Genomic DNA, 23,978 nt, shown 5'->3' with positions numbered 1-23,978 from the left:
ATTATTTAATGAAGACAGAAGATGATTGGCGAAAGAGTTGGCAAACGGAAGAAAATCGACTCGCTCGTCAGAGGCAGCGCTGTCAGTTCAACAATGATTTGCATACCATCAACGTCCAGCCTGTGACGACCTTAGCAAACAATTGGCTGCTATGCAGGACAGTACGGATCATCTTTAGCGGCTGCCAAAGTCACTTCTCAAGCATTCTTTCAGTTCGAGAAGACAGTCGAGGTATCAAACGTTTTCTTCAGTCTCTAAATCCCTGATTTGAATGAATGATTTTTAATCTTTTTTGTTTTTTTAGTTGCTGGAAGTGCGGGTAGAGACGTTCGTCAAGCAGGAAAAAAAAAATGATTGCGGAAGATGATGAAGATCGGGCCAATCTGGAAGTGGAAGTGTCTCAGATGAATCGCAAATGGAGCAGTTTCCACCGGGAAGTCGGGGAAACACGTCAACAAATTAATCTTTCCATAGATTACTTCACTCTAGTCGAAGAAGTGGAGCAATCCTTCCGGTCAGGTAGTCAGATGTTGGTTACAGTTGCTCGTAAATCGACACAAGTCAAGACGCCGGAAGAGGCGACCACGTTATTGAAAGAAGTTGACGGATTCATAAAACCTCAAGAAGCTCAACTGGAACGCAAGATAACCAAGATTTCACAGATGGCCATCCAACTTTACGGTATAATCCTACAATTTAACGACAATGTTCTATTGATTTTTCATTATTTCGGATTGGTTTCAGGTCACGAGAGTTCTGATCGCATCCAGCCAGTGCTTCAAGAAAACCGTAACATGTTGGACTCTTTCTCGGTTATGAATGCAGAACTGACAACATTGGCTACGAATCTGAAAGCCGCTGAAGATCGTTTCAAACAAGCAGAAGTAAATCAATCGCATCATATTTTAATTACTCAAAACTATTATTTGTTATTTTAATGGAAATACTCAGACGCAAGCGGCTGTGCAGGAATCGCTGGATGCAGCCAGGGCGGAAGCGGCTTCAGCTCGAGCTGCAGCCTCTGCTGCCGAAGAAGCTCGTAAGGCGGCTGAAGCGGCCGCGTTGGCTATGAAGGAAACCCAATCACCTCCGCCACGTCCACCTCTTCCAGCCAGTATACCTGAATTGCCCAGGCCGTCAGCTGCCGCCCTCTCCTCCGGCAGGGCTCCTACGCCCCCGAAACGAGCCAAACCAGTTGAAATGCCTATCGACGAACCTATTTTTACCACTTTGCTTCAAGATGCTACGGTTGAGGAGAGTAAAGCTGTTCAACTGACGTGCAGGTTTGCTTTGAGAATTGCTCATTTAGTTTTTAATTGATAATTAATTTTTTTAAATTATTGGTTGTGGTAGGGTGACGGGCCAACCAACCCCATCTATTTTGTGGCTGAAAGACGGAATGGCCATCGCCAATAATCCCGACTATCAAACGAAATTTGACGAACGAGATGGCACCTGTTGTCTGACTATCGACGAAACGTTCGCCGACGATTCAGCTCGTTTTACCTGCCAAGCCAGTAATGTAGCCGGAATCGCTGAAACCACTGCTTTTCTTCGAGTTCAAGGTGATCCCAGTTTGTTTTCTTTTCTCTATTTTCTGGTTAGATAATTCGTGATGGTTGATTTCAATTGTTTCTTGTTTTCCAGAATGCGCGGAGGATGTCTTACTACCACCGGAATTCGTCGAGTCTTTGATTGATTCGACGGCCAGAGAAGGCCAGCCTCATCAGCTCTCTTGCCGTGTCGTAGGCATTCCCGTCCCGCTGATTTCGTGGTACAAGAACGGCATCTGCGTGGACTACTGTCGTGATTACAACATCTCCTTCAACGACGGCCTGTGCACGTTAAGTTTTTCGCAAGTCTTTGTCGAAGACGGTGCCATGTTCGAATGTAGGGCCGCAAACGAGGCAGGTGACGCTGACACGGCAGCCCATCTCACCGTCGAACGTAATCACACTGACAGCTGTCAACGTTTTAATTTATTCAAATCTCTTTTTGTGGTCGTGGTGTCAATTTAAACTGATTTTTGTGCAGCTTTGGAACCAACGGAGGTACCTGCTTTCAAACCAGGTTTGAGTAGCAACGTTATGGCTCGCACTGGCCAAAAAGTCCGTCTCGAATGCGTCATATCTGCCGGACTGCCCAAACCTTCAGTGCTATGGTTGCACAACAACAAACCGGTCAAGGAAACCCGAGACATCAAAGTATTTTTATCGAGTTTCATTTTATGCTGTTCTATTTTTAAAAATTACGTATTGATGCAATTCTTTCTACAGACTTTGGTGGAAGGTAACAGACATTTGCTGACTATCACCGAGGCGTTTCCCAAAGATGCTGGGACGTATACGGTCGTGGCGAGAAATCCAGCGGGCGAAGCCATCACGACATGCAATTTAGCTGTCAAGGTAATTAAAATAAAAAAGAAAAAGTTCTTATCGGCTTATTGGCAAAAAGAAAAGTAGCAAGTTTTACTACAACGCGTTCTTTTTTTCTTCTAAAATACAAGGGTCGGGTTCCGACAGAAACTTCGGATTCGGAACTTGCGTCAGACATGGAACCTATCAAACCAGGTATCCAGCAAAGCTTACCAGCCAAAATGAACGTCCGCGAAGGCGACAAAGTTAGAATGGATTGCGTCATTGTGGCTCAACCCGAACCTGAGGTGAGTCTGACTAATCTGCCCTTAAAACCCCATTGCGTACTAATTTTTAGGGCATGTCCACATTTTCAATTGGTTTGATTGATTGCAATTTCCAGGTAATCTGGTATCATAAAGATCGACCTGTCAAAGAATCCAGCGATTTCCAGCTCATTTTTCAAGGCGATCGTTGCTCTTTAATTATCCGCGAAGCTTTTCAAGAAGATGCCGGACTCTATAGAGTTGTGGCCGTCAATTCAGCTGGCGAAGCATCCAGCCAATGTCACCTAACCGTATCTCGTAATCATATTTTTTCTTTCCCCCCCTTTTTTTCTCATTTGCAAACGAAGTAGGACGAATTATCCATTTTTCATTATCTTCTTTTTGTTTTCTCAACGCAGCGATAGAAGAGAAACTACACGATGAAGGGACTAATTCATCAGTGACTTTAGCCTCCTTGACAGCGCAACCAGATCCCACGACGGAACCGCCCGTTTTCAAAAAGACTTTTGGCAATGTAGCAGTAGACGAAGGCGGGCCATTGATCTTAGATTGCACCATTACCGGGCGACCCACGCCTCACGTCTGTTCTTTTCTTTTTTTTTTTTTACTGATTAACAATTCTTGTTGGTTGACTTTATAATTAACGCGATATCTTTCTCAACCAACAGGTCCAATGGCATTTTAATGATCAACCCATCACCGCGTCTGGTTTCGGATTTAAAACCACTAAAATAGGGGAAAACCAGTATCGCTTGTCCGTCGATATGGCCCGTCCGGAACACGGTGGTCGCTACAAATGCGTAGCGGAAAGCCAATCGGGAGTAGCTACTTGTGTGGCAGATGCCACCGTCCAGCCGAGAAAACAAGACGACTCTTTTGTGAACCGGAGGGCCGTTTTTAGCCAATCCAGCACCGTTGTCAGTAGCCAAGAGAGCAGCTATCGTTCCGTGACTCGACAAGTCCAGCAATCGATCACGCAAGTGACGGGTCAGGCTGCCCAACAGATGGCGACTGAGCGTACGGAAGTTATCGAGAAAGAGGGAGATGATGAGCCGGTGTTGTCTGTTAAACAAAGGGCGAGTCTTTTCGCTGGAACAGAAGCGGCCACGCCCAAAGCCAATCCTGTCCAGGTGGTAAAGAAAACTCAGCGCAAAGATGTGGCTCCCAGATTCGTAACAGCTTTGACTGGCGTCATGGTGGAGCCGGGGGCCAATATCCAGCTGGAGGGCATATTGGATGGTCATCCTATTCCGGATGTCAAGTGGTACAAAAATGGCGTTGAACTTGTCCCGCCGGAAGAGCAAGATCGATTAGATGTTTCATCCGGAGGGCAGAAAGTCCGTTTGTCCATTAAACAAATGGAAGAATCCGATGCTGGGAGGTACACCTGCACGGCTAGGAATTCCGCCGGAACCGCTAGTAGCACGGCCGATGTGGTCGTTCGTCGCACCCAGTTTCCGTAATAGATTTTTCTTTTAGCGTAACATGTGAAATCCGTTTTTAATATTAGCGAAAAACTTTACAGGCCCGTGTTTGGCAGACGATTGCAGGCGCAGACGGTACGTTCTGGCTCTCGAGTTACGATGGAAGTCGAAGTGACTGGAACTCCTCCGCCGGAAGTCTCTTGGAGCAGAGACGATCGTTTGTTGAGCTCCAACAATGATGGACGCATATCCACTAAAGTGGAAGGCACTCGCCACTGGATCGTCATTTCTAAAGTGTCCGAGCTGGATGCTGGACGCTACACTGTCAGGGCTATGAATCGAGCCGGAGAAGCTATTAGCACGGCGGAATTGTTCGTGTCGGCTGCCCTAGTCGTTGAAGAGCCTTCCAGCCGGAAACATCCACCACTCAAAGTGGATGTGACTGCCAAACCTGCTGATTTGCTTCCAGAACCGCCACCGGAAGTGCTTTACGCGCCTAAATCTGAGACGCCTAAAAGCTCTTCTTCCGGAACTCGGGTGGATTTTGCGGAAAAAACCCGTTTGCTGGAAGAGGCCAGCAAAATAGTCAGCCCGACCGAAGTTCCAGGTCGTATTCGACTTTTACCCATGCCGTCCGACTCTGAATCTTCTCCGCCGAGAATAATCCGCCCAACCCCGCCTCCGGAATTGCCTCCTCGTCAGCCCAGCGTTGAATTGTCGAAATTCGAACCTTTTCCGCAATTGGAACCGTTTCCTTTCAAACCCGATCCGCCACGGCCGGAAAAGAAGAAACCGGCTGCTGTTCCAGCCGTGCGGAAGCCTGGGAAATTCGTTCGCGGCGAATCGCGTGAAAGCGATTACGAAAGCGATCTGGAAGGTGCGCGGATTACACCCAGATGGGTCCCGCCCGGAAGCGATACAGACGACACGGCGAGCTATAAGAAAGTCAAGCCAAAATTAGCATCGGATGGTGAACGTACGAGCCGGGCTGTTTCCAAAGAACCGACTCCGCCCACCCAGTTTGAAGTTCCAGCTGAAATGGAGGGTCCACCGCGGCCAAAAGTTCTTCCTCTAGAGCCGGAAGTTGTCCCACCCAAGCAAGAAGAGCAGCAGTCGCAGCTCATTGCCGCGCCCGGCACCCAAACTTGGCCCAGAATAAAATCGCCAAAACCGCCATCCGCCGAAGGCTTGGCCATGGAGAAATCGTGGGTTCCAAAACGAGTGGAAAGCGATTCCAAGACTTTGCCGAGGTTGTCGGTCAGCCCAGTGGGTCATCTGAAACCGTCGCCAAAAGCTCTCGAAATGGAAAAACAATGGAGTCATCGATTTACTAGTCACAATTCCAAAATCTGGCCGCCACCACCGTCTGAGCAAGAGCCCCCGTCCATCCCGATTTGGACGGGACACTCGTCAACGCAGCAGACCAGCACCGTGATTGAACGCACGGACCAACGATTTGAAAGTGTCACCAAGAAAAGCATTTTGAAAACTGCAACGACGGGTCCCACGGTTATCGATCAACCGTCACGACATGTCACAATCCAAGGCGAAGACGAAGTCGTTTTTGCGAAGGTTGCGTCCGTCATCCCGTCAGAGCCGACGGCCCTGAAGTCGCAGTCTCCACAGACCAGCAAAAAGGTATTCGAATGAGAGGAGCTCGTGTTTCTAGATTGTTATGCTATCCAGGACTTGGTTGTCCTTGGAATTTAATTATTCCATGAAGGTACGCACCTTTGGATTTACCTGATTTCCTCATACGATTTTTTTTACGATAACACTTAAAGTTATCCGTAGCGAACGATAACAGAGTAGTTGGTTTTTTTGTTGTTTTAAAGTCAACTTTTATTTTTTGTATAACAAAATGCGTTGGGTTAAAAAAAAAAAAAGGATTTGCAAAGAAAACAAATGTAACAAAAAGAGAGGCTGAAGTACGAATGAAGCCTGAGATACTTTCGATGGTTTAATCGACGCGGTAAGCAACAGCATGTCCGGGGGTGAGGATGGTTTTGGTCAGAGTGGCCTCACGGACGGGCACTGCTGGGGCAGCCACGACAGCGGGAGCTGCGAAATTGTAAGCGAAAGGAGCAGCGGCGTAGCCGGGGTAGTTGTAGCCGGGGTAGTTGTAAGCGAATGGAGCGGCACCGTAGCTCAGGATCTGGCGTTTAGCGCGGACTGGAGCAGCAGCCGGAGTAGCGGCAGCTTTGGCCTCGGCGTATTTGATGGCGAATTGCGCCTTGGCAGCGGCTACCTCGGGTGTGTCCTGAACTGGAGCCGGAAGGGCAACAGCGGCAGCAACGGGGGCAGCAGGGACGACTCCAGACTTGGCGGCAGTAACAGCGGCAGCGTGTTCAGCCTTGGCTTGGGCAACTTCGGGGGTGTCCTGGACTGGGACGGGGGCTACCAAGTTGGAGACTGGGGCAACGGGCAGGTCGTTTGAGAGGACGCGGAAGCCTCGGGAATCGGCGGTGTAGGAAACGCGGACCTCTTTACCCTCCGGGTTGAAGTAAGCGTAGCTTCCGACTTGGTTACCGAAAGCATCTTGAATGTTGGTAGCGGCCTGTCCTGGGTGGGCGTAGCCGAAACGGGCCTGGCCGAGCTCATCCTGGGCGTGGTACTGGCTGGCGGAGAAAGATGGGTAACCATAAGCAACGGGGTAGGCAGCGGGAACGGCAGCAGCGCGAACAACACCGTTGTAGGGGTAGTATCCTCCGTAGTATGCGCCATATCCACCAAGTCCGTATCCGTAGTTGCCAAAGTATTGAGCTTGGGTGGCAACAGCCAACACCAACAGGCAAGCAATCTGTAAACGTAAAGGAAAGAATCAAAGGAAATTCTTAAATCAAGAAACTGTGGATAGACAAGAGAAGATAATTCAATGAATGCCGAATGTAAATTGATTTACCGTGGACTTCATTTTAGTTCTCGTAAGAAAGGAAGAGGAGCTCGGAATGGATGCTATTGAAAGACTGCGCTTCGACTCTTTTATACTCGCCCACCTGTTGAGATCCCGATGTCGCTCAATAACGTAATGTAGGCGGAACGTTGCCTTTGTCCTCGCTTGACCACACCCAAAATGTAGTGAAGATCGTAGAATGGTGTAGAATCGTCAACGGCCTTGCTTCGAGCTAAGGCGTTCACCACATTTTCATACCTACACACTTGAACGTGTGTGCGTACACGATCGGCCTTGAAACTTCTCAAGAGCCTTCCTATCACTCACCTTGTTACATCGTGTCTAGTTCCGGGTTCTCTTGACGGAGTAACCACATTCTTCGCTCCGTCTTTTTCATTTGCATCCAACGGAAAAATCTCCAAACTCAATTCCAATTTGATTATATCTGCACTAAAATCTTTCCATTTTTGGTGGTCCCCCCACAGTTTGAGCCTTTCCCTCAACTGGAACCTTTTCCTTTCGAGGCGAATCCTCCTGGTCCAGCAGTCGATGCCAAGAAATGTGGAGCACCGCCCGTCCGCAAACCGGGCAAATTCGTTCAAGGGCAATTTATGGAGAGTGACTACGAGAGCCATCTGGACAGCTCTCGCATTCCATCCAGATGGCTGCCTGCGGGTAGCGATACCGAAGAGACATCCAGCTTCAAGAAAATTCAACTGCCCAAGTTGTCGACTGACAAACCTGCCGAGCGGAAGCAAGGAAAGTGTCCGTCACCTCCGTCCAAGTACGACGTCAATCCTCCGCAGTATGTCGGACCTCCGCGACCGGAATTTAAGAAGCCTTCGCCTCCAGTTCAGACGGAGTTTAAACTGCCTACCCCACTTAATCAGCCCGAGTCTAAACTGCCTACTCAGCCGGAAGGGTCTCCCAGAAAGCCGTCCATTACGGGAACGGAGACTGTCCAGCGAATGCAGATGGAAGAGTCGACTCGTTTCAGTAAACGATTTGTCACAGGTAAACAGATTTTCTAATTTTAGCTATTTAAAATATTTGTAATTGTTTGACACGTTTGTTTGTATAGTTGAGCAGACGACTAGAACTGTCCAATTGCACCCGGCTGATGTGGTTAGACCAGCGCCAGCTGTTGTTCCAGCGGTTATTAAGCGTCCGGTAGAACAGCCTCTGGAACCTTTTCCTTTCGTGCCCGATCCACCTCAACCGAGAAAAGCCTATTCTCCGTTGTCGGTCGTTAAGCCCAGCAAGTTCATTCCGGCTGGATGCTCTAGAGAAAGCGATTACGAAAGCGATTATGATGGTGCAAAAATCAGGCCTAGATGGACGCCGGCCGGCAGCGATGCAGAGTACGAACCTGCCTACCGTAAGGTCCAGCCGCCATCGTCTGCCGCAAGTGCCAATAAGAAACCGACTACTGGAGCACGAACGCCTACACCACCGTCTGTATTCGATCAGCCGCCCAGTTTTCAAGGCCCGCCTCGCCCAGTCATTAGCCCGACAGATGTGATTAAAATCAAATCGGCACTTGACAAGTCTGAGGAGAGGCCCGTCGTACTAGTCAAACCGAAAGCCATTCGTCTGCCAGCTCCGCCAATAACCGCCCAGACGGGTAAGGTTTTGCAGCCGGCCGAAGAACCCGTTTATTGCTATGCCGAGCCACCACCCACTGCTGCTGCCGCTCGTAAATTAAACTGTCATAAATTTACATTCGCTTTTCGATCAATTACCTAATGACATTTACGTAACGTAGAGGAGAAGGCGGCTTCGCATTTCGTCCAGATGTCTGACGCTTTCCGAACGAAAGCCCAGCATTTCGCCCAGCAAGTCATTTCGGACGTCAAAGCGACCAGCGTTATTCCTCCTGAGGTGACAGCAGCCGAACAGCCGGTAGAAGCTAATCCCACTGTCGAACAACAGCCAGCAGTTGAAACGACGGGCAATGAGCCACAAGCCTATCACGAAGAAAGTCGGCAGTCAGAGTTCGGTAATTAATGCGTTGTATTTCGGCGCGTGATTTTGACACCCAGCCCACTAACATCACCATTAATCATGCATTTTGTGAAATAGGTACGAAGCACATCGATCCAGACACGGGTCTAATCTATTTCAAGTACGATTTCGGTTACGAATTCGGTCTTGTGCTGCCCGGTGAGCCGCAAAAAGTAGACAAGATTGAAACAAGCATTGGCAAGGAAGGAACTATTGAGCTTCCCGTTTTACACGAGCAAACAGTCACACCAACACCGCCAGCAAACAACCCTTCTTCTACACCAACCGTTGCAACTGGGGAGATTCAAAAGCAGCCTGCTAAGAAAGAGATGCCAAACTTTAAACCAAAGAAATTTACGCAATACAAAGCTGCTAAGTGGGAGCCCACTGACAGTGAGTTATCTGATCAGGAGAGTGGGAAAGTACCTTCGTGTTACTACGACGAAAGGAAACAGACCTACAGTAAATTCCAGCCTCCAGAACGTAGTCTCAGCCCACAATCCCTGGCATCCAGTTCCCCTCGAGATAGCATTTCTGGACCTCAAAAGCTGCCAGGTATTTCTCAAAAACAAACGTTGAGTCAGAGTTGATGTTACTCATCAACTACCGTTTATTTACCTTGGTTCACCAGAATAGAACAGTGACCCATCTTTTAATGGTTGGAGGAGAAATGAGAAAATAACTTGCAAGCCAGGTAAGATGCTGAATTGAGCCCTTTTGCAATGGATATCACCCCAAACACACACACACATTTGACCGCCTTTACTACAATGCGATTTTATTGAATAGATTTCAGGATCTTCTTATAACTAACGAAATTATTTATGTTTTACGCAAAACACCCTTTGTTCTTTTGCTGTTGCTGCTGCTGCAAAACTGGTTGATATTATCTTTCTGTCCCGACATTGTTTATCGACACGAACAGAACTCTTTGGAATTTGGATGTTTACTTGGAAACTAAATTTCCCCTCCCTCTTATTTCAACTTGGTTGTTTATTTTGGCTTTGGATCGACATCTAGTGGGCTCTGATAGAACTATAAACATCAAATACATCTTCACCTGATAATGCAGTATATATCGTAATAAATAAAACAAAAATAAAAAGAAATACACGGGGCATAATACGAAAAATTCGGGACTAAGTCGTAAAAAGTATAGATTTTTTTTTTTTTTTTACATTTTTCTCTTTTTTTTTTTTGTTGCTTTTTAACACAAAATATTTACAGGAAAAGGATATATTATTGCACCGGAGAGCAGCTGCGGTTGGTTGCCAATGTTTTTGCGACAGATTGGTCTTGTTTTGCGCCATTTTCAACGACGTCGCGGGCGGATGAATCACCGGATTGCAATAGCCGGAGCAAGAGGGGATCGAGATGAGGTCTCCTCTTAAGTGAGCAAGCGCTTTAATTTTAGATCATGCCCTCACACAGAGCCAGCAGAGCGAACGTGTAACCGGTCGTGACAGCTCCAGCAGGAGAGACGATCTTACCACACGTGTGTGATGTTGAGGGGCGAGAAAAAGAGAGTTGAGAATTGGTTTGTTTGCTTTGGAAGAGGGGAAGGAGAAGAAAAAAAAAAGGAGAGCAACGACGTCGTCGAGAGACTCGATGTGCGGAATTCCACAACGACCGGCGGCGGCGCCGCTCTCGCCCTTATGGCCTTTTTGTTTCTTTTTATTTTTCTCTGGAGAAAGAGGAAAAAGAAAAACTATTTCTATTTTGTTTTAAAGATGCACCAATTAACGCTGCCATCGCTTAAGTTTAGCTCAGGAATGTTTCGTTACGTTTTCCATCCTGCTTTTCTGGATGAATCGTGCCGTAGACGATGGGCGTCAAAAGTCTGGTAGATTCGAGAAAGAAAAGAAACAAAACTTGTCGACTTAGACTCCACCTTTTAGATGGAAGAGAATTTTTCCTTTTTGTGTGTGTAATATCTTGCCCCCTTAATTTCGTGAGTTCCAACCCTCGTTCGTCTTGATTCATTCAAATCACGTGATGGTTGACGTCACAAAACGAGAAGAACTTCTTGTTTCAATCTGCATGCGAACAAACAACAGTTTAAACGTATGCACGATCGAGCGGCTGTAACTGAAAACATTTTGACATGTTGGATGACATTACCTGTTGCTTTTCTTCTTTATTTGAGTGTGTGTACGTGCGCCGCAACATCTCCAGGTCAAATCAGATCGTATAGTAATCATAGGTTTTCAATAGCGGGGGGGGTGGGTGAAGAAAAGAACGGGTAACCTCTTTTTTTTTTTTTTATTCTCTCTTTTCTTTGAGTCTATCTAGTTACCTTTTATGGTCTTTTGAAAGGGAGGGAGGAATATATGTGTCCTTCTATCCTCTCTCTTTTTTTTCATTTTATCCGGTGTGTGTGTGTGTGTGTGTGTTATTTGCCCGCGTGTGTGCATTTTTTTTTCCCGTCTGGTTCACATGTTCAAATATGGTCACACATTTTGGGGTTCGTATTTTTTTTTTTTTTTCTTCTCTTTCTTTATTCACCTATACAGAGCGAGACTATACACACACACACCAGCACGAAGCAGCTACAAGAAGAAGACGAAGAGGTTAGGCGGTGGATAACCAGTTGTTGTTGTTGTTATTTGCCTGAGGCGTTTCGATGCCGGGGACTACGACATACATGCATATATAAAGTGACGTCATCGTCTTTTCTGTATCTTTCTCTCTTACCTTTTTTTTTTTAAAGAAATAAGAGAAGCCGAGAGAGAGTCTGGAGAGTTCTCCCAATCCCACGCGCGCTCACACATAGTACTATCCAAAATAAACTTTTTTCGTCAACGAATCAAATCACGAAGAAAAACTGTTCAGTTTTTTTTTTTTTTTTAACGGTCCAGTTGACATTGCCCGTTAAAACAAATGAGCTTGTTTTAATTGCCTTTCGTTATTGTTTTGCTGTAAATGTCACAAAAAATTGAGGAATGTCTTTTTTTTTTTCAGGGGCATTCAAACAGAATGAATCAACAGTTTGAACAGATCAAAAAAAAAATAGACAAAATGAATATTAAGTCATTGTGTTGGTTGTTGTTTTGGAAGCCTTAACAATAAGAATTCAAAAAAAAAACAAAGAAGATGGTGAAGACGAATTAAGCGTTCAGAGCCGGCCGGTAAGCGAGCCGTCCGGCTCTGTATTTTCACAATATATTTTGTTTTGCTGGTCCAGTCTTTTTTTTCCATTTCTCTCTCCTTCTCTAGGCTTCCTTCTTATTTAAGCATAGACACACACACATACACGGTCGGGCGTGAGTCAGCTGAGAGAGAAAAGAACTTCCAAAGCCGCCAGAAAAAAGAAAAAAAAAACTGAAAAGAAAATGCGAAGTGAACACGAAGAAGAAAAGAAAAAAAAATGAATAGTGGAGAATGAGAGAAAGAAAAGAAATAAGGTGGAGGCAGGAGGAGGACTGAGGAGGAGGAGGCAGCCTTGTGTATAAGTTTACCGTGTGGGAGCGGGACCGGCTCCAGTGGCCCCCCAGAGCTGGAACCGTGAGCAACACGTATACACACGCTAGAATACATTAAATATTACATTAGATTGACTTACAAAAAAAAGACACAAGAAGAAGAACAGGGAGAGCTCCAATCCCGAAAAGAAGAGAGAACAAAAAAAAAAAAATCCAAAAGAGAAAACAAAAGTTTTTTTTTTTTTTTTCTTTTGGAGGGAGAGAAAGCTCAAGAAAGAAAAAAATCATTTTCAACGTGTGACTAAGGGAATTGAGAGGTTCTCTGGTACATCGTCGTTTTACTTGGAAAAACGAGAGAAAAAGGAAAAGGCGACATCAACACAAATTGTCTCTTTGCGGGTGAATTTAGGGCTCCCGCTCTCTTCCGTTGTTCTGTGTGTTCCTGCGCGAGTTCCGGTTTCTCAACAAAGGAATCGAAAAAAAAGTCAAGAAACGTCTCAAAAAGAAATGTCTCAGCGGTCAATAGTGCCGTCCGAGAAGCAAGTCCTGCTGTCCCAGCAGCGGACGATGGAGCAGCGTTCATCGGCATCATCGACGACCGTCCGTGAATCGCACACCCGCGGCCAAGAGACCCGTGTCGCCCAACAGACATTCACGTCGCAACAGCAAAGCACCAACACCACTCACAGAGGTTAGTTTTTTTTTTTCCTTTTAATTTGCATTAAATTTGCATATTTTTTCTAATTCAATTGCGATTTTGTTGGATGCAAAAAAAACAAACAAACGTCCCTGGGTATTTTTCTAAGAGAGAATTTTTTTTTTTCAAAATCGTGAGCTGGAATATTTTTGGGTGTGTGTGTGTGTGTGTGTGTGTGTGTAGGGGGGTGCGCTGTGCAGGACCCCAAAATAGATGCTGAGCTTCTTCCATCAGCGTTAGTCGAGATAAGCTTGCGCCGCTACCCATTGAAAAACGACTCTTTGCTGCATCTCTCCGGGAGAGTTAAGAGAATGTATGAAAAGACTTGAAAAAAATCAAACCACACACACCAAAACAAAACAAAATGGCGAGATATCATTTCGTTTGTTTTTTTTTTTCGCTACTAATTGTTTCATTTTTCTTTTTTTTTGCTTCAAAAAAAGGGGAAAGAAAAAAGAAAAGTAGCGCAGCTCGTGGTGGGTCGTCATCCGATACTCTAGCGGAGAGGTGTATGTTCTGTTCAAAACCAGAGGAATAGTTATGTTTGGAGGGGAAAGAAAGAAGTAACAAAAAAAAAGAAAGAACCAAAGACGGACACAAAAATCCCTGGAGCGCTATTTTTCTTTTTCTTTATTTTCTTTTTTTATTTTTCTCCCTCGTCTGTTTCGAGTCACTGAGAAAAAGCTCAAGAAGAAGATGTGAATAAAGACGGGTGGGATGGAAGAATCCGTGTTTCCTCCATCGCATCCACCCTCGGCCTGAATGACTGACTCTTTGCATCTAGTAGAGAAAATGGTGTCAAATCTGAACGTGAAGAGAGAAAAACAAAAAAACACACCTGGGCTTAGGAAAAAGAAAAAAACGAAACATCAGGGACCTGTGTAACGTTTCGTAGCTGAAGCTGAAAGCCAACAGCCGAACGATCTATGCTAATGACACGCATACGTACACACACGCACGCCGGGGCTCCCAAATCGTTTTTGAAACTCTCTTTTAAGGAGTTTGTTCGTGATGTCTTGCATCAACAGTGTAACACACGTAGGAGAGAGAGAGAGAGAGAGAAAAACCGGCGAGCAGCGCACAGACTCTCTCTTACACACAGGTGAGTCATACCTTTGACTTTAAAAGGTCAGAACGTTTCGCTAGAACCACCGAACGGCCAGCGACTAAAAGGGCAATACGTAAAGATCTAGGATGGAAAGGAAAAACGTCAGGTGGCCTGTCAATTTTGGGTATATTCTCTTGTCCATTCTGATGGATAACTTCCAACAGTGAAAGACATTTGATCTTGCAATTTTTCTTGAAAGTGGGAAGCAAAGAAGACGAGAGAAATGACGTTTTAACACGCAGTTGCAACGTTGCCTTTTTTTATTTTTTTCGGTCATTGTCAGCATTTGAACGAGAAATCATTTTGCCCTTTTTGAGTATCAAAAGAAAATAAGCATTCAACGATAAAAGAGAGACAAGAGCAGAGAGAAAGTTGGCCAGCCAAATCCGATCCAGGTCGCAAAAGAGAGAAGGCCATCCTTGAATCGAAAAGTTGGATGACCGTTTAAACATTACAAACCTGGGTGATCGTCGTCATTTGGCTTTTAATAATCATCGTAAAACAAAATAAAAAAACAACTGGGAAGATACGTAAGAATTGAAAACTAGAAGAAAGTCATCTTCCGAGTGTAAACTTTGGTGCGTCTGCTGCACACGGGGAAAACAAGAAAATCCAAGACAATCAAGAAAATGTGTCTATACACCCCTGCTGGTACGACGTATAGAATAGTGTATATACCCTTGGCTCAGAGCTAAATTTATATATCACATCTACCAGCACACTGTGTGTACGAGAGAGAGAGAGAGTCTCGAAAACTTTACCCAGCTGAGAGAGCGTGTTCCAAAAATGGACACGAGAAACGCGAGATGGGGTCTCACTCTTTTCTTTGGGACCCTGGACGTGTGCCCCCTCTCTCTCAAGTCTCAATCACCAACGGCTTGCAGCAGTTCTTTTCTGTTGCTGCTTGGCTGCGGCGGGCCTCTCGTTGGACAACAACGATATATATATTTTTAACTTTTGGGTGACGAGTACTCGCTTTCACACATCCGGCCATCTTCGCCAACTTCTTTATACCGTTACGCAAGCATGAAACCACAACGACACCAACAACAACATCATTCTATATATTACCCTATTAATGGGAATTCTTCATTGGTGGGGTGGCCGGACGGATGAATATGGAACGCGGATGTGCGTTCAGGCTGATGATTATTAGACTCGTCGTCACAAGAAAATACCAAAGAATTTATTACGAGATTCCAATGTTGTGGAATGCCCATTGTCGACGCTGCGATCTAGCGGCCGTAGACAGAATCGCGCCCCTTTGCTTCCAAAGAGTTTCAAAAAACAGAGACTTGCAAAGTAATATGTATTGGAAAAAGAACAAGGATATTTTCTCTCCCCCTCCGAGACACATAAGCTGCCGCGGGCGCCATAGTTTGATCAGATGGCAGCCAAAACTAATAAACAGACACAGTCAGTGTGTCTGTGTGTGTGTGTGTGTGTGCAAGAGTCAGAGAAAAAGGGGAGCCAAGAGTAGTTGACTTGATGGGCTCACACTAAATTATTATCGATGGCAGCTGACAGATGTTGTCGTGGGGACAGTCATTCATTCCCCACTCAGCAAACTGTTGCTCGTGAACAACCAATCGAGCGAGGTAGTATATTTTAGAGTCTCATCCATCATTCTCCATTGCTTGAAATGCCTCCTCCACGCTCAACAGAATATGACTCAATCACTTTCAGCCCCCTATCGTGGACAGACATCTTCATGTCTGCTTTGAACATTTTTGCATACTTAATACTTGGAGAGCAAATTCATAGTCTACTTTCTTTTCTTTTTTTTTATGATTTCGTGTTACCTGATGTTTCTGACATTCATGTTCTTTTACAGTTCAGGGTGCTATGCTGCAACAGGGTCATCAAATTCAGCAACAGGGCCATCAAATCCAGCAACAGGGCCATCAAATCCAGCAGCAGGGATATCAACAACAACAGCAGCAGATGATGCAAGTTTCTTTTTCAGCTTTCTAAAGAATTCATGTTGCTTATTGATGACTTATGGGTGTACTTAATCACTATGTTTGCACGTCATACAGAATGAGCGGTGGCCGACCGTCAATGGTCATGGACGGCTCGCCACCAGTCTTTGAGCAAATCTTTCGAAATGCCCGTTTCGCTCAGGGGGGCGATGCCTTTTTTGAAGGCAAAGTGACCGGCAATCCCCGGCCTGAACTGTCCTGGACCCGTGAAGGCAAACCACTCGCCACGGGTAAGTCCAATTTATCATCATTTTGTTTTGGTCTCGTTTTTCATCACTGCCAACTCATTTCTTCATCTACATTCTTCCAAGGTGGCAAATACCAAATGCAATACGAGCCAACTTCGGGCAAAGTTTCTCTACTTATCACTCACATTGGGCCTGGAGACGAAGGCGAATACACCTGCACGGCTGTCAACAAGTTTGGCGAAGCCATTTGCACCGTTTACATCCAGCCGGAAGGACTCAACTTTCCTCAACATCTGCCAGACATACACGAACGCAGCGCTCACACTGAGCTGCTCTCTTACCAAACGAACGGAAATCAACAACAGCAAGAGCTCTACGATGTCGACTTTAAGGTGGACACGTTCGAGTACCGGCTGTTGCGCGAGGTCGAATTCCGCGAATCGCTCACCCGCCGCTCGCAGTTGGATCTCCATACAGAGACCGAGACCGAAACTGAGACGGATTTTGAGCAGCTTACCACACCACTTGCACCGCCTCAACTGGTTCAGCAACCCCGTAATACTAAGCTGCTCCAAGGCTCTGATGCCACCTTTCAGGTATGCACTTGCTCGCCGTTAAATTTGATTCCTCCAACATTTGAATGACATGTCAAACAATCGCACATTTTCAGGCCAAGCTTCAAGGCAACCCGAAGCCAAAGTTGACGTGGTTCATGAACGGCGCCCGCTTGAACCCATCACCTCGTCATCAGTTGACCCACAGCAACCACCTGGCGACGCTCAAAATTCGCAACGTCCAACCTCAGGATGCTGGACATTACACGCTGTTTGCCGAAAACGCTGCCGGATGCATCGTTTCAACTGCTTTCTTAGCCGTCGAGCCTTCCGGCGCCAGCAATGGATTCTCGCCAGTCGATAAACGCGCCCAGTCTCGTCCGGCCGCAGCTATGGCCAACAACGAAGTCACTGCCGCCAAAGTGCCCAGGACCGCTTCGCAAGAACGTCCCGGAAACGATGCCGTCGTCATGGAAACTGGCGAACCGAGTGGAAAAGCTCTACCCCCGCAGTTTGTCCGCGTTCCGGCTGACCAGGAAGTGGGAGAAGGCAAAATGGTCCGTTTTGATTGCCGTATCACCGGCCGTCCCTACCCCGACGTCTTGTGGTACCTCAACGGCCACCAGATCCTCGACGATGCGACGCATAAAATTTTGGTCAACGAATCTGGCAACCACGCCTTGATGATTACTGGCGCCGGCCTCAACGATTCTGGAGTCATCCAGTGTGTGGCCCGCAACAAAGGTGGCGAGGCCAGTTTCCAAGTCCGGCTATCGGTGATCGAACGCGAGCAAGTCGTCGCTCCGAAATTCGTCGAACGGTTCACCACCGTTCACGTCAAGGAAGGCGAGCCCGTTAGTCTGCACGCCCGCGCAATTGGAACGCCCATCCCCAAGCTCACCTGGCAAAAGGACAGCGTTCCAGTCAGCTCAGCCGGACCGGAATTGTCTATTAGAAACGAGGGCGGCTACAGCGCTCTTGAGATCCCTTGCGTCCGTCTTGCCGATGCCGGATGGTACCAATGTACGGCTCAGAACGTTGCCGGATCGACTGCTACCCGCGCTAGACTCTTTGTCGATCAGCAAAAACTCTCTTCGGGCCAACCGAAAGCCATGCGTTTCCCCAAGCCAACGAAAGTCATCCAGCCACAGCCGGAACCCGAGCCAGAAGTCATTTATTTACGTCACGTCGAACGCGCGCGCCCTCAAGCGCCCCGTCGCGAAGAAGAGGAACGTGTTTATGAGGCGCCCATTTTCATCCTTCCGTTGAAAGGTAAAACGCCTTCCCTTTTTTTAAATGATTTATTGCGGCCGAAATAATCGAGTCTTTTTGTTTTGAAATTGCCGTACGCAGATGTGAATTTAGCCGAAGGCCAGCGAGCCTATTTCGAAGCCAAAGTGAATCCAGCCGGCGACCCGAATATGCGTGTCGATTGGTTCATCGATGGCAAACCTTTGGCGGCCAGCTCTCGTGTCACGGTTACTTACCGTTTTGGCTACATTTCTCTGCTGTTGATTGGCGTCATCCGCGAAGACAGCGGAGTCTACACTTGCCGCGTCAGCAACGAGGCCGGCTACGCTGATTCGAGCGCCACGATGAACGTCGGCCCGCGGGCCACCATTGAATCGACCTCGCAGCATCCCGAATCGCTGGAACAGATCCAAATGTTGGAAGATTATTCGCGCTATCAGCGCAACACTTCTGTCGAGGAGAGTTTGTCCGGCTCGCGTCCCGTCTTTGTGAAACCGTTGCACGATCTCGGCATCATGAACGAAGGCGCTTATGCCCATTTTGAGGCGCAAATTCAGCCCGTCAGCGATCCGTACATGCGGATCGAATGGTACAAAGATGGTCGTTCCATCACCGCCAGCTCGCGCATCACTACCATCTACAATTTCGGGTAAGAAAACATCAAAAAATCGATTTCTTTCATAAAATTCAGAATTGATTGAGGCTTTTTCCCTTAAACAGGTATGTGGCATTGAATGTAATGCACTTGCGCTCCGAAGATGCAGGCATGTACACCGTCAAAGCCATCAACCGTCAAGGAGAGGCTGTCAGTCAGGCCTCGATCCAGGTTGCCACACGTGGCACGGTCACTGGAGATTTGGGTATCCCAGAACAACAACGTTACATCGAACGTATTGAAGAATTGGAAGCGTATCAGCTGTCGCTGGCCCAGCGCGGTCAGCCGGAGCCTATCGAGGCTACGTCGCCACCCGAGTTCAAGTCGCCCATCAAAGATCAATTTGAAATTCGTGAAGGAGGCTTTGCACACTTTGAAGCTCGTCTTGAACCCATCGGCGATCCTAAACTGACAGTTCACTGGTTTAAAGGTAATTGTTTCTTTAAAAAAATGACAAATAAATCAAATGTGGAACAGACGAGTTCTCACGTCAATCGACACATTTATTCAATTAGATGGGAAACCACTGGAGGCCAGTTCTCGCATCACCAATTTCTTCAATTTCGGTTACGTCGCGTTGACTATCAAATTCATCACGGTCCACGACCGCGGTGTGTATACGTGCGTGGCCCGCAATGCGTTGGGTGAAGCCCAAACGACGGCCAAACTCACCGTCATTTCGAAGCAGGACATTCTGCTCGAGACGCAACACCCCGAAGGTTTGGAGAAGATCCGTTACCTGGAAGACGATTCGCGTTACGCTCGCAAGGAAGAGACTGTTACATCGGTCACCATCAAACCGCGTTTCCTCGGCCCACTGAAGGGAACCAACAAGATTGTCGAGGGCCAGAAAGCCCATTTCGAAATCCGACTGGAACCGCAAAATGACTCGACTTTGCGCGTGGAGTGGTACTTTAACGGCAAAGTCCTCATGCAGGTAATGAATAATATCGCCATTTTAATTGGCGTTCTTGATATTCATTTGATTTTTTTGGGGGGGGGGCATTTTCAAGGCGAGTCGCATCCACCTGTTCCACGACTTTGGCTATGTGGCCCTGGATATTTTGGATGTGCGATCTGAAGATGCTGGTACTTACACCGTAGTTGCCCGCAACGCTCTTGGCGAAGCCCAATCAGAAACCACTATGGTGGTGGAGACCCGTAGCAGCGTCGACACTACGTCGATGCACCGCGTCGCTTACGACAAAGCTCAGCGCTTGGAAGAATCGAAATTCCAGGTACGTTTGCCAATGCAAAAACAAGCGAAATTTGTATGTAACGAGTTTCTTAAAAAACGCAGGAACCGCAATACGACATCGAAGAGATTTCCAAATCTCGGCCGATTTTCGTGATCCCATTAAGCGACCCGCATCCCGTCAACGAAGGCAACAACGTCCATTTGGAATGCCGTCTGGAACCGATGGGTGACCCAACAATGCGCGTCGAATGGTATTTTAACGGCAAACCGATCACGGTCGGGTCCCGTTTCAAGTCTTACTTTGATTTCGGATTCGTCGCCTTGGATGTGATTGGCGTGACGGCCTTGGATTCCGGCGAGTACACCGTCCGCGCCACTAACCATTTGGGCACGGCCCACACTTCGGCCTGTGTCCGCATCATCGGTCGTTCCGACATTATGACCGAGACTCAGCACGAAGGCGCTTGGGAGCAGATTCAAATGCTGGAAGATTCTTCGCGTTACAGCCGCAAACAAGTGGAAGAGATGTCCGTCGAGCAGATTCCGCTGTTCACCAAACCGCTGCACAACATCGAAACGGTTGAAGGCACCAACATCCATTTGGAGTGCCGTCTCATCCCAGTTGGAGATTCTTCCATGCGAATCGACTGGCTCGTCAATGGACAACCCATCCGCACTGGGCATCGCTTCCGTCCGGCTTTCGATTTCGACTACGTGGCGCTGGATATCCTCAGCGTCTACCCTGAAGATTCCGGTGTCTACACTTGCCGCGCTTACAACAAACTGGGCGAGGCTGTCACTTCCAGCAGCGTCCGCGTCGTTGCCAAATCGCAGTTGATACTCGAATCGCAGCATCCCGGCGGTTTGGAGAAGATCCAATACTTGGAAGACGCTTCGCGCTACAAGCGCCGTGAGGACATCGATGAAATCGTTGCCATCCGTCCGCGTTTCCTGTCCAAACCTAAACCGCAAGAAGGTCTGCGTGAGGGACAAAACGCTCATTTCGAATGCAAATTGGAACCCGTTCAGGACCCTAATCTCAAGGTGGAATGGTTCAAAAACAATTGCCCCGTCACCATCGGCAGCCGCTTCCGTCCCATCCACGATTTCGGCTACGTAGCGCTGGACATCATCGGTCTAATCGCCGAAGACACTGGCGTCTACACGTGCCGCGCTCAGAATGCCGTCGGCGTGGACGAGACATCGGCCACTTTGTCGTGCAAATCGTCCAAGCAGATCGTGACGGAAGCGCAGCGCGAAAACCTTGGCATGGAGAAGTTGCAATATTTGGAAGACAAATCGAAATACCATCGGGCCGAAGAATCCGAAGAGATTTGCACTCAGGTAATGAAACAATTAAAAAAGACCGTTCGTTTTCGGCTACTTAATCCGACCATTTGGCCGGAATGTTAACCTAAAAATAAAATCAATGTTTAATCAACTAACACACAATTTTTTGTGTATTATTTCTCTTCACTTATGATCACAACACCGGACACGATGATGATGATGATGACGGACGAATGATACCAGGCGCCAGTATTTACCACGTCGTTGAAAACGATCGAAATCAAGGAAGGCCAGCGCGCGCATTTCGAGTGCCGTTTGATTCCCGTTTCGGATCCCACCATGAGAGTCGAGTGGTTCCAAAACAACGTGCCGCTCAAATCCGGCTCTCGTTTTATGGAGACCAACAGCTTCGGATTTGTTGCCCTGGACATTATGTACGCCTACCCCGAGGATGCTGGCACTTATACCTGCCGTGCGTCAAATGCTTTGGGGCAGGCCGTTACCTCGTGCCAGTTGAATGTCCACTCGAAGAAATCCATCGTACGAGAGACCCAGAATCAGACGGCCTTGAGCCAGATCCAGTACCTGGAAGATACTTCACGCCAACAGCGACCCTCTGACGTCGACGACTCTACTACCCAGGTACCATATCATTGATCAGCTCATCAAATGATGATGTTGACGTCATCATTTTTGATTTTTTTTTAAATATCGATTCAGGCTCCAGTGTTTACTCAGCCGATGAAGAACTTGACTTTGAAAGAAAACCAATCGGCCCATTTCGAAGCCCGTCTCATCCCTGTTGGAGATTCTCGCCTCAAAGTGGAATGGTTTAAGAACGGAGTGCCTCTCCAGGATGCCAACCGAATTTCGACACTGAACGATTTCGGCTTCGTAGCCCTGGATTTGAAGTACGTCCGCCCCGATGATTCCGGCACTTATTCGTGCCGTGCTACCAACGAATTGGGTCAAGCCGTGACGTCGGCTACGTTGATTGTCCAGTCGAGGGACACGTTAGTCGTCACCGAGACGCAACATCAAACCGCTCTGGACAAACTCCAGTACCTGGAAGATACTTCGCGCTACCAACGTCAAGTTGAAGAGGATTCCGTCGTGACGGAGAAGCCCAAATTCGTGGCTCCGCTCAATGGGCCAACTAAATTGGTGGAGGGTCAAAACACCCACTTTGAATGCCGCATCGAACCGTACCCGGATCCCAGCATGAAGGTGGAATGGTTCCACAACGGAAAGGCTTTGTCCACTGGCCATCGTTTCCGCACCGTTCACGATTTCGGTTTCGCTGCCCTGGACATCCTCAGCGTCTATCCCGAAGATTCTGGAGAGTACACCATCAAGGCTACCAACAAGCTGGGCAGCTGCACGTCCACCCTCAGCATTGACGTATCGTCGCGTTCCGGCCTTATTACCGAATCGCAGCATCAAGCGGCTCTGGACAAGATCCTGTACCTGGAAGACGACTCGCGTCACAGGCGCATCGATGAAGTCGATTCTGCCATGACGGACAAGCCGTCATTCGGCCGTCCACTTTGCAATTTGAACCTGGCTGAAGGCCAGTCCGCTCACCTGGAAGCCACCCTGGTGCCCGTTAATGACCCGACGATGCGTGTTGAATGGTATCACAATGGCCGCCCCATCTCCCAGGGCCATCGTTTCCGCACGACTTATGATTTCGGTTTTGTGGCTCTGGACATCCTCTACGCTTACGCTGAAGATTCTGGAACGTACATGTGCAAAGCCATCAACGCCAACGGAGAAACTGTTACCACTTGCTCCGTCACGGTTGAAGGCAAAGCTGGGCTCGTCTTGGACACGCTCGATCAACAACGATTGACCAAAATCAATGAGCTGGAAGCTTACACGCGTCCGGCCAAGGAAGACGTTGAGCAGGAGATGCAGCGACCCATATTCACTACCCCGCTGCAGAACTTGGAGAACATGAAGGAAGGCGATCACGCCCATCTCGAGTGTCGCCTGGAGCCCATCAACGATCCGAAAATGCGGGTCGAGTGGTACGTCAACGGCATGGCCATCCGCACTGGCCATCGCTTCCGCGCCACCCACGATTTCGGCTACGTCGCCCTGGATGTCTTGTACACTTATCCCGAAGACACTGGCACCTACATGTGCAAGGCCATCAATGCCCTGGGTGAAGCTGTCAACACGTGCACCATCCAGGTAGCTTCTCGCAAGTCCATCTACTTGGATTCGCAACATCCGGAAGGCTGGGAAAAGATCCGCGCTCTTGAGTCGCACACCACGTCCCGTCCCGAAGAAGTGGAGGAGCCTGCCGGCCCGCCTCGTTTCATTACCGAGCTGCAGGGCACCACCAAATTGCAAGAAGGTCAAACCGCCCATTTGGAATGCCGGGTCGAGCCTGTCCGTGACCCCAAACTGCGCGTCGAAGTGTTCCACAATGGAAAGCCACTCCAATCGGCTTCACGTTACCACGTCACCTGCGACTTTGGTTACATTGCCCTTGATATCAAGCACGTCCTACCGCAAGATGGCGGAACATACACCGTCAAAGTTATCAACGACTTTGGAGAGTGCAGCTCATCCATCGACATTGAGGTATCCATCCATTCGCAAACATTTCATTGAAATTGAACTGCAATTAATTTAATAAAATTTTTTTCAAATATTCACGACA

The 23,978-nt window shown here is 47.7% G+C and overlaps 3 protein-coding genes across 4 annotated transcripts in view; 2 read left to right on the top strand and 1 right to left on the bottom strand.

The window, feature by feature from the left end:
- The first annotated feature begins 353 nt into the window (after positions 1–353).
- On the top strand, positions 354–10,029 carry LOC123475458 (muscle M-line assembly protein unc-89-like). Of its 2 annotated transcripts, XR_006650576.1 has the most exons (18): positions 354–681; positions 745–884; positions 952–1,283; positions 1,354–1,565; positions 1,648–1,947; positions 2,035–2,204; positions 2,277–2,405; positions 2,507–2,662; positions 2,758–2,938; positions 3,040–3,221; positions 3,310–4,100; positions 4,167–5,703; positions 7,444–7,972; positions 8,040–8,654; positions 8,724–8,957; positions 9,041–9,517; positions 9,594–9,656; positions 9,752–10,029. XR_006650576.1 is itself a non-coding variant. In XM_045178147.1 (17 exons), the coding sequence occupies exons 1-17, from the start codon at positions 405–407 to the stop codon at positions 9,596–9,598; spliced, it is 6,267 nt and encodes a 2,088-aa protein (XP_045034082.1). In that variant the 5' UTR covers positions 354–404; the 3' UTR covers positions 9,599–10,029. The 2 variants fall into 2 exon arrangements, 1 of the variants encoding a protein (XP_045034082.1); XM_045178147.1 differs by having other exon boundaries at positions 9,594–10,029.
- LOC123475470 lies at positions 5,878–7,123 on the bottom strand. Its single transcript, XM_045178165.1, has 2 exons — positions 6,968–7,123; positions 5,878–6,865 (listed from the first exon to the last, which is right to left on the bottom strand). The coding sequence occupies exons 1-2, from the start codon at positions 6,977–6,979 to the stop codon at positions 6,026–6,028; spliced, it is 852 nt and encodes a 283-aa protein (XP_045034100.1). The 5' UTR covers positions 6,980–7,123; the 3' UTR covers positions 5,878–6,025.
- A 2,398-nt stretch (positions 10,030–12,427) lies between the features above and the next one.
- LOC123466547 (titin-like) overlaps positions 12,428–23,978 on the top strand; it is a 63,478-nt gene continuing 51,927 nt past the window's right edge. Inside the window, 12 exon segments of the mRNA XM_045178141.1 lie at positions 12,428–13,075; positions 16,024–16,138; positions 16,229–16,401; positions 16,483–16,955; positions 17,030–18,185; positions 18,267–18,813; positions 18,885–19,249; positions 19,335–19,756; positions 19,833–20,057; positions 20,120–21,361; positions 21,551–21,949; positions 22,028–23,899. Of these exon segments, the coding sequence (XP_045034076.1) occupies positions 12,892–13,075; positions 16,024–16,138; positions 16,229–16,401; positions 16,483–16,955; positions 17,030–18,185; positions 18,267–18,813; positions 18,885–19,249; positions 19,335–19,756; positions 19,833–20,057; positions 20,120–21,361; positions 21,551–21,949; positions 22,028–23,899 (7,173 nt within the window). The 5' untranslated portion in view covers positions 12,428–12,891.

The sequence above is a fragment of the Daphnia magna genome, linkage group LG8 (assembly GCF_020631705.1).
Source record: "Daphnia magna isolate NIES linkage group LG8, ASM2063170v1.1, whole genome shotgun sequence".
NCBI classification, from domain to species: Eukaryota; Metazoa; Arthropoda; class Branchiopoda; order Diplostraca; family Daphniidae; genus Daphnia; species Daphnia magna.
The sequence above is the reverse complement of the archived record's forward strand: the minus strand, read 5'-3'. Positions and strand labels throughout refer to the sequence as shown.

What these genes read in the sequence shown, in the direction of transcription:
- LOC123475458 (XM_045178147.1), top strand. Translation starts at nt 405, where the DNA reads ATGAATCGCAAATGGAGCAGTTTCCACCGGGAAGTCGGGGAAACACGT. An exon ending in AGCCCATCTCACCGTCGAAC is followed by an intron (nt 1,948 to 2,034) that starts GTAATCACACTG and finishes ATTTTTGTGCAG; the next exon opens with CTTTGGAACCAACGGAGGTA. An exon ending in CCGGGCGACCCACGCCTCAC is followed by an intron (nt 3,222 to 3,309) that starts GTCTGTTCTTTT and finishes CTCAACCAACAG; the next exon opens with GTCCAATGGCATTTTAATGA.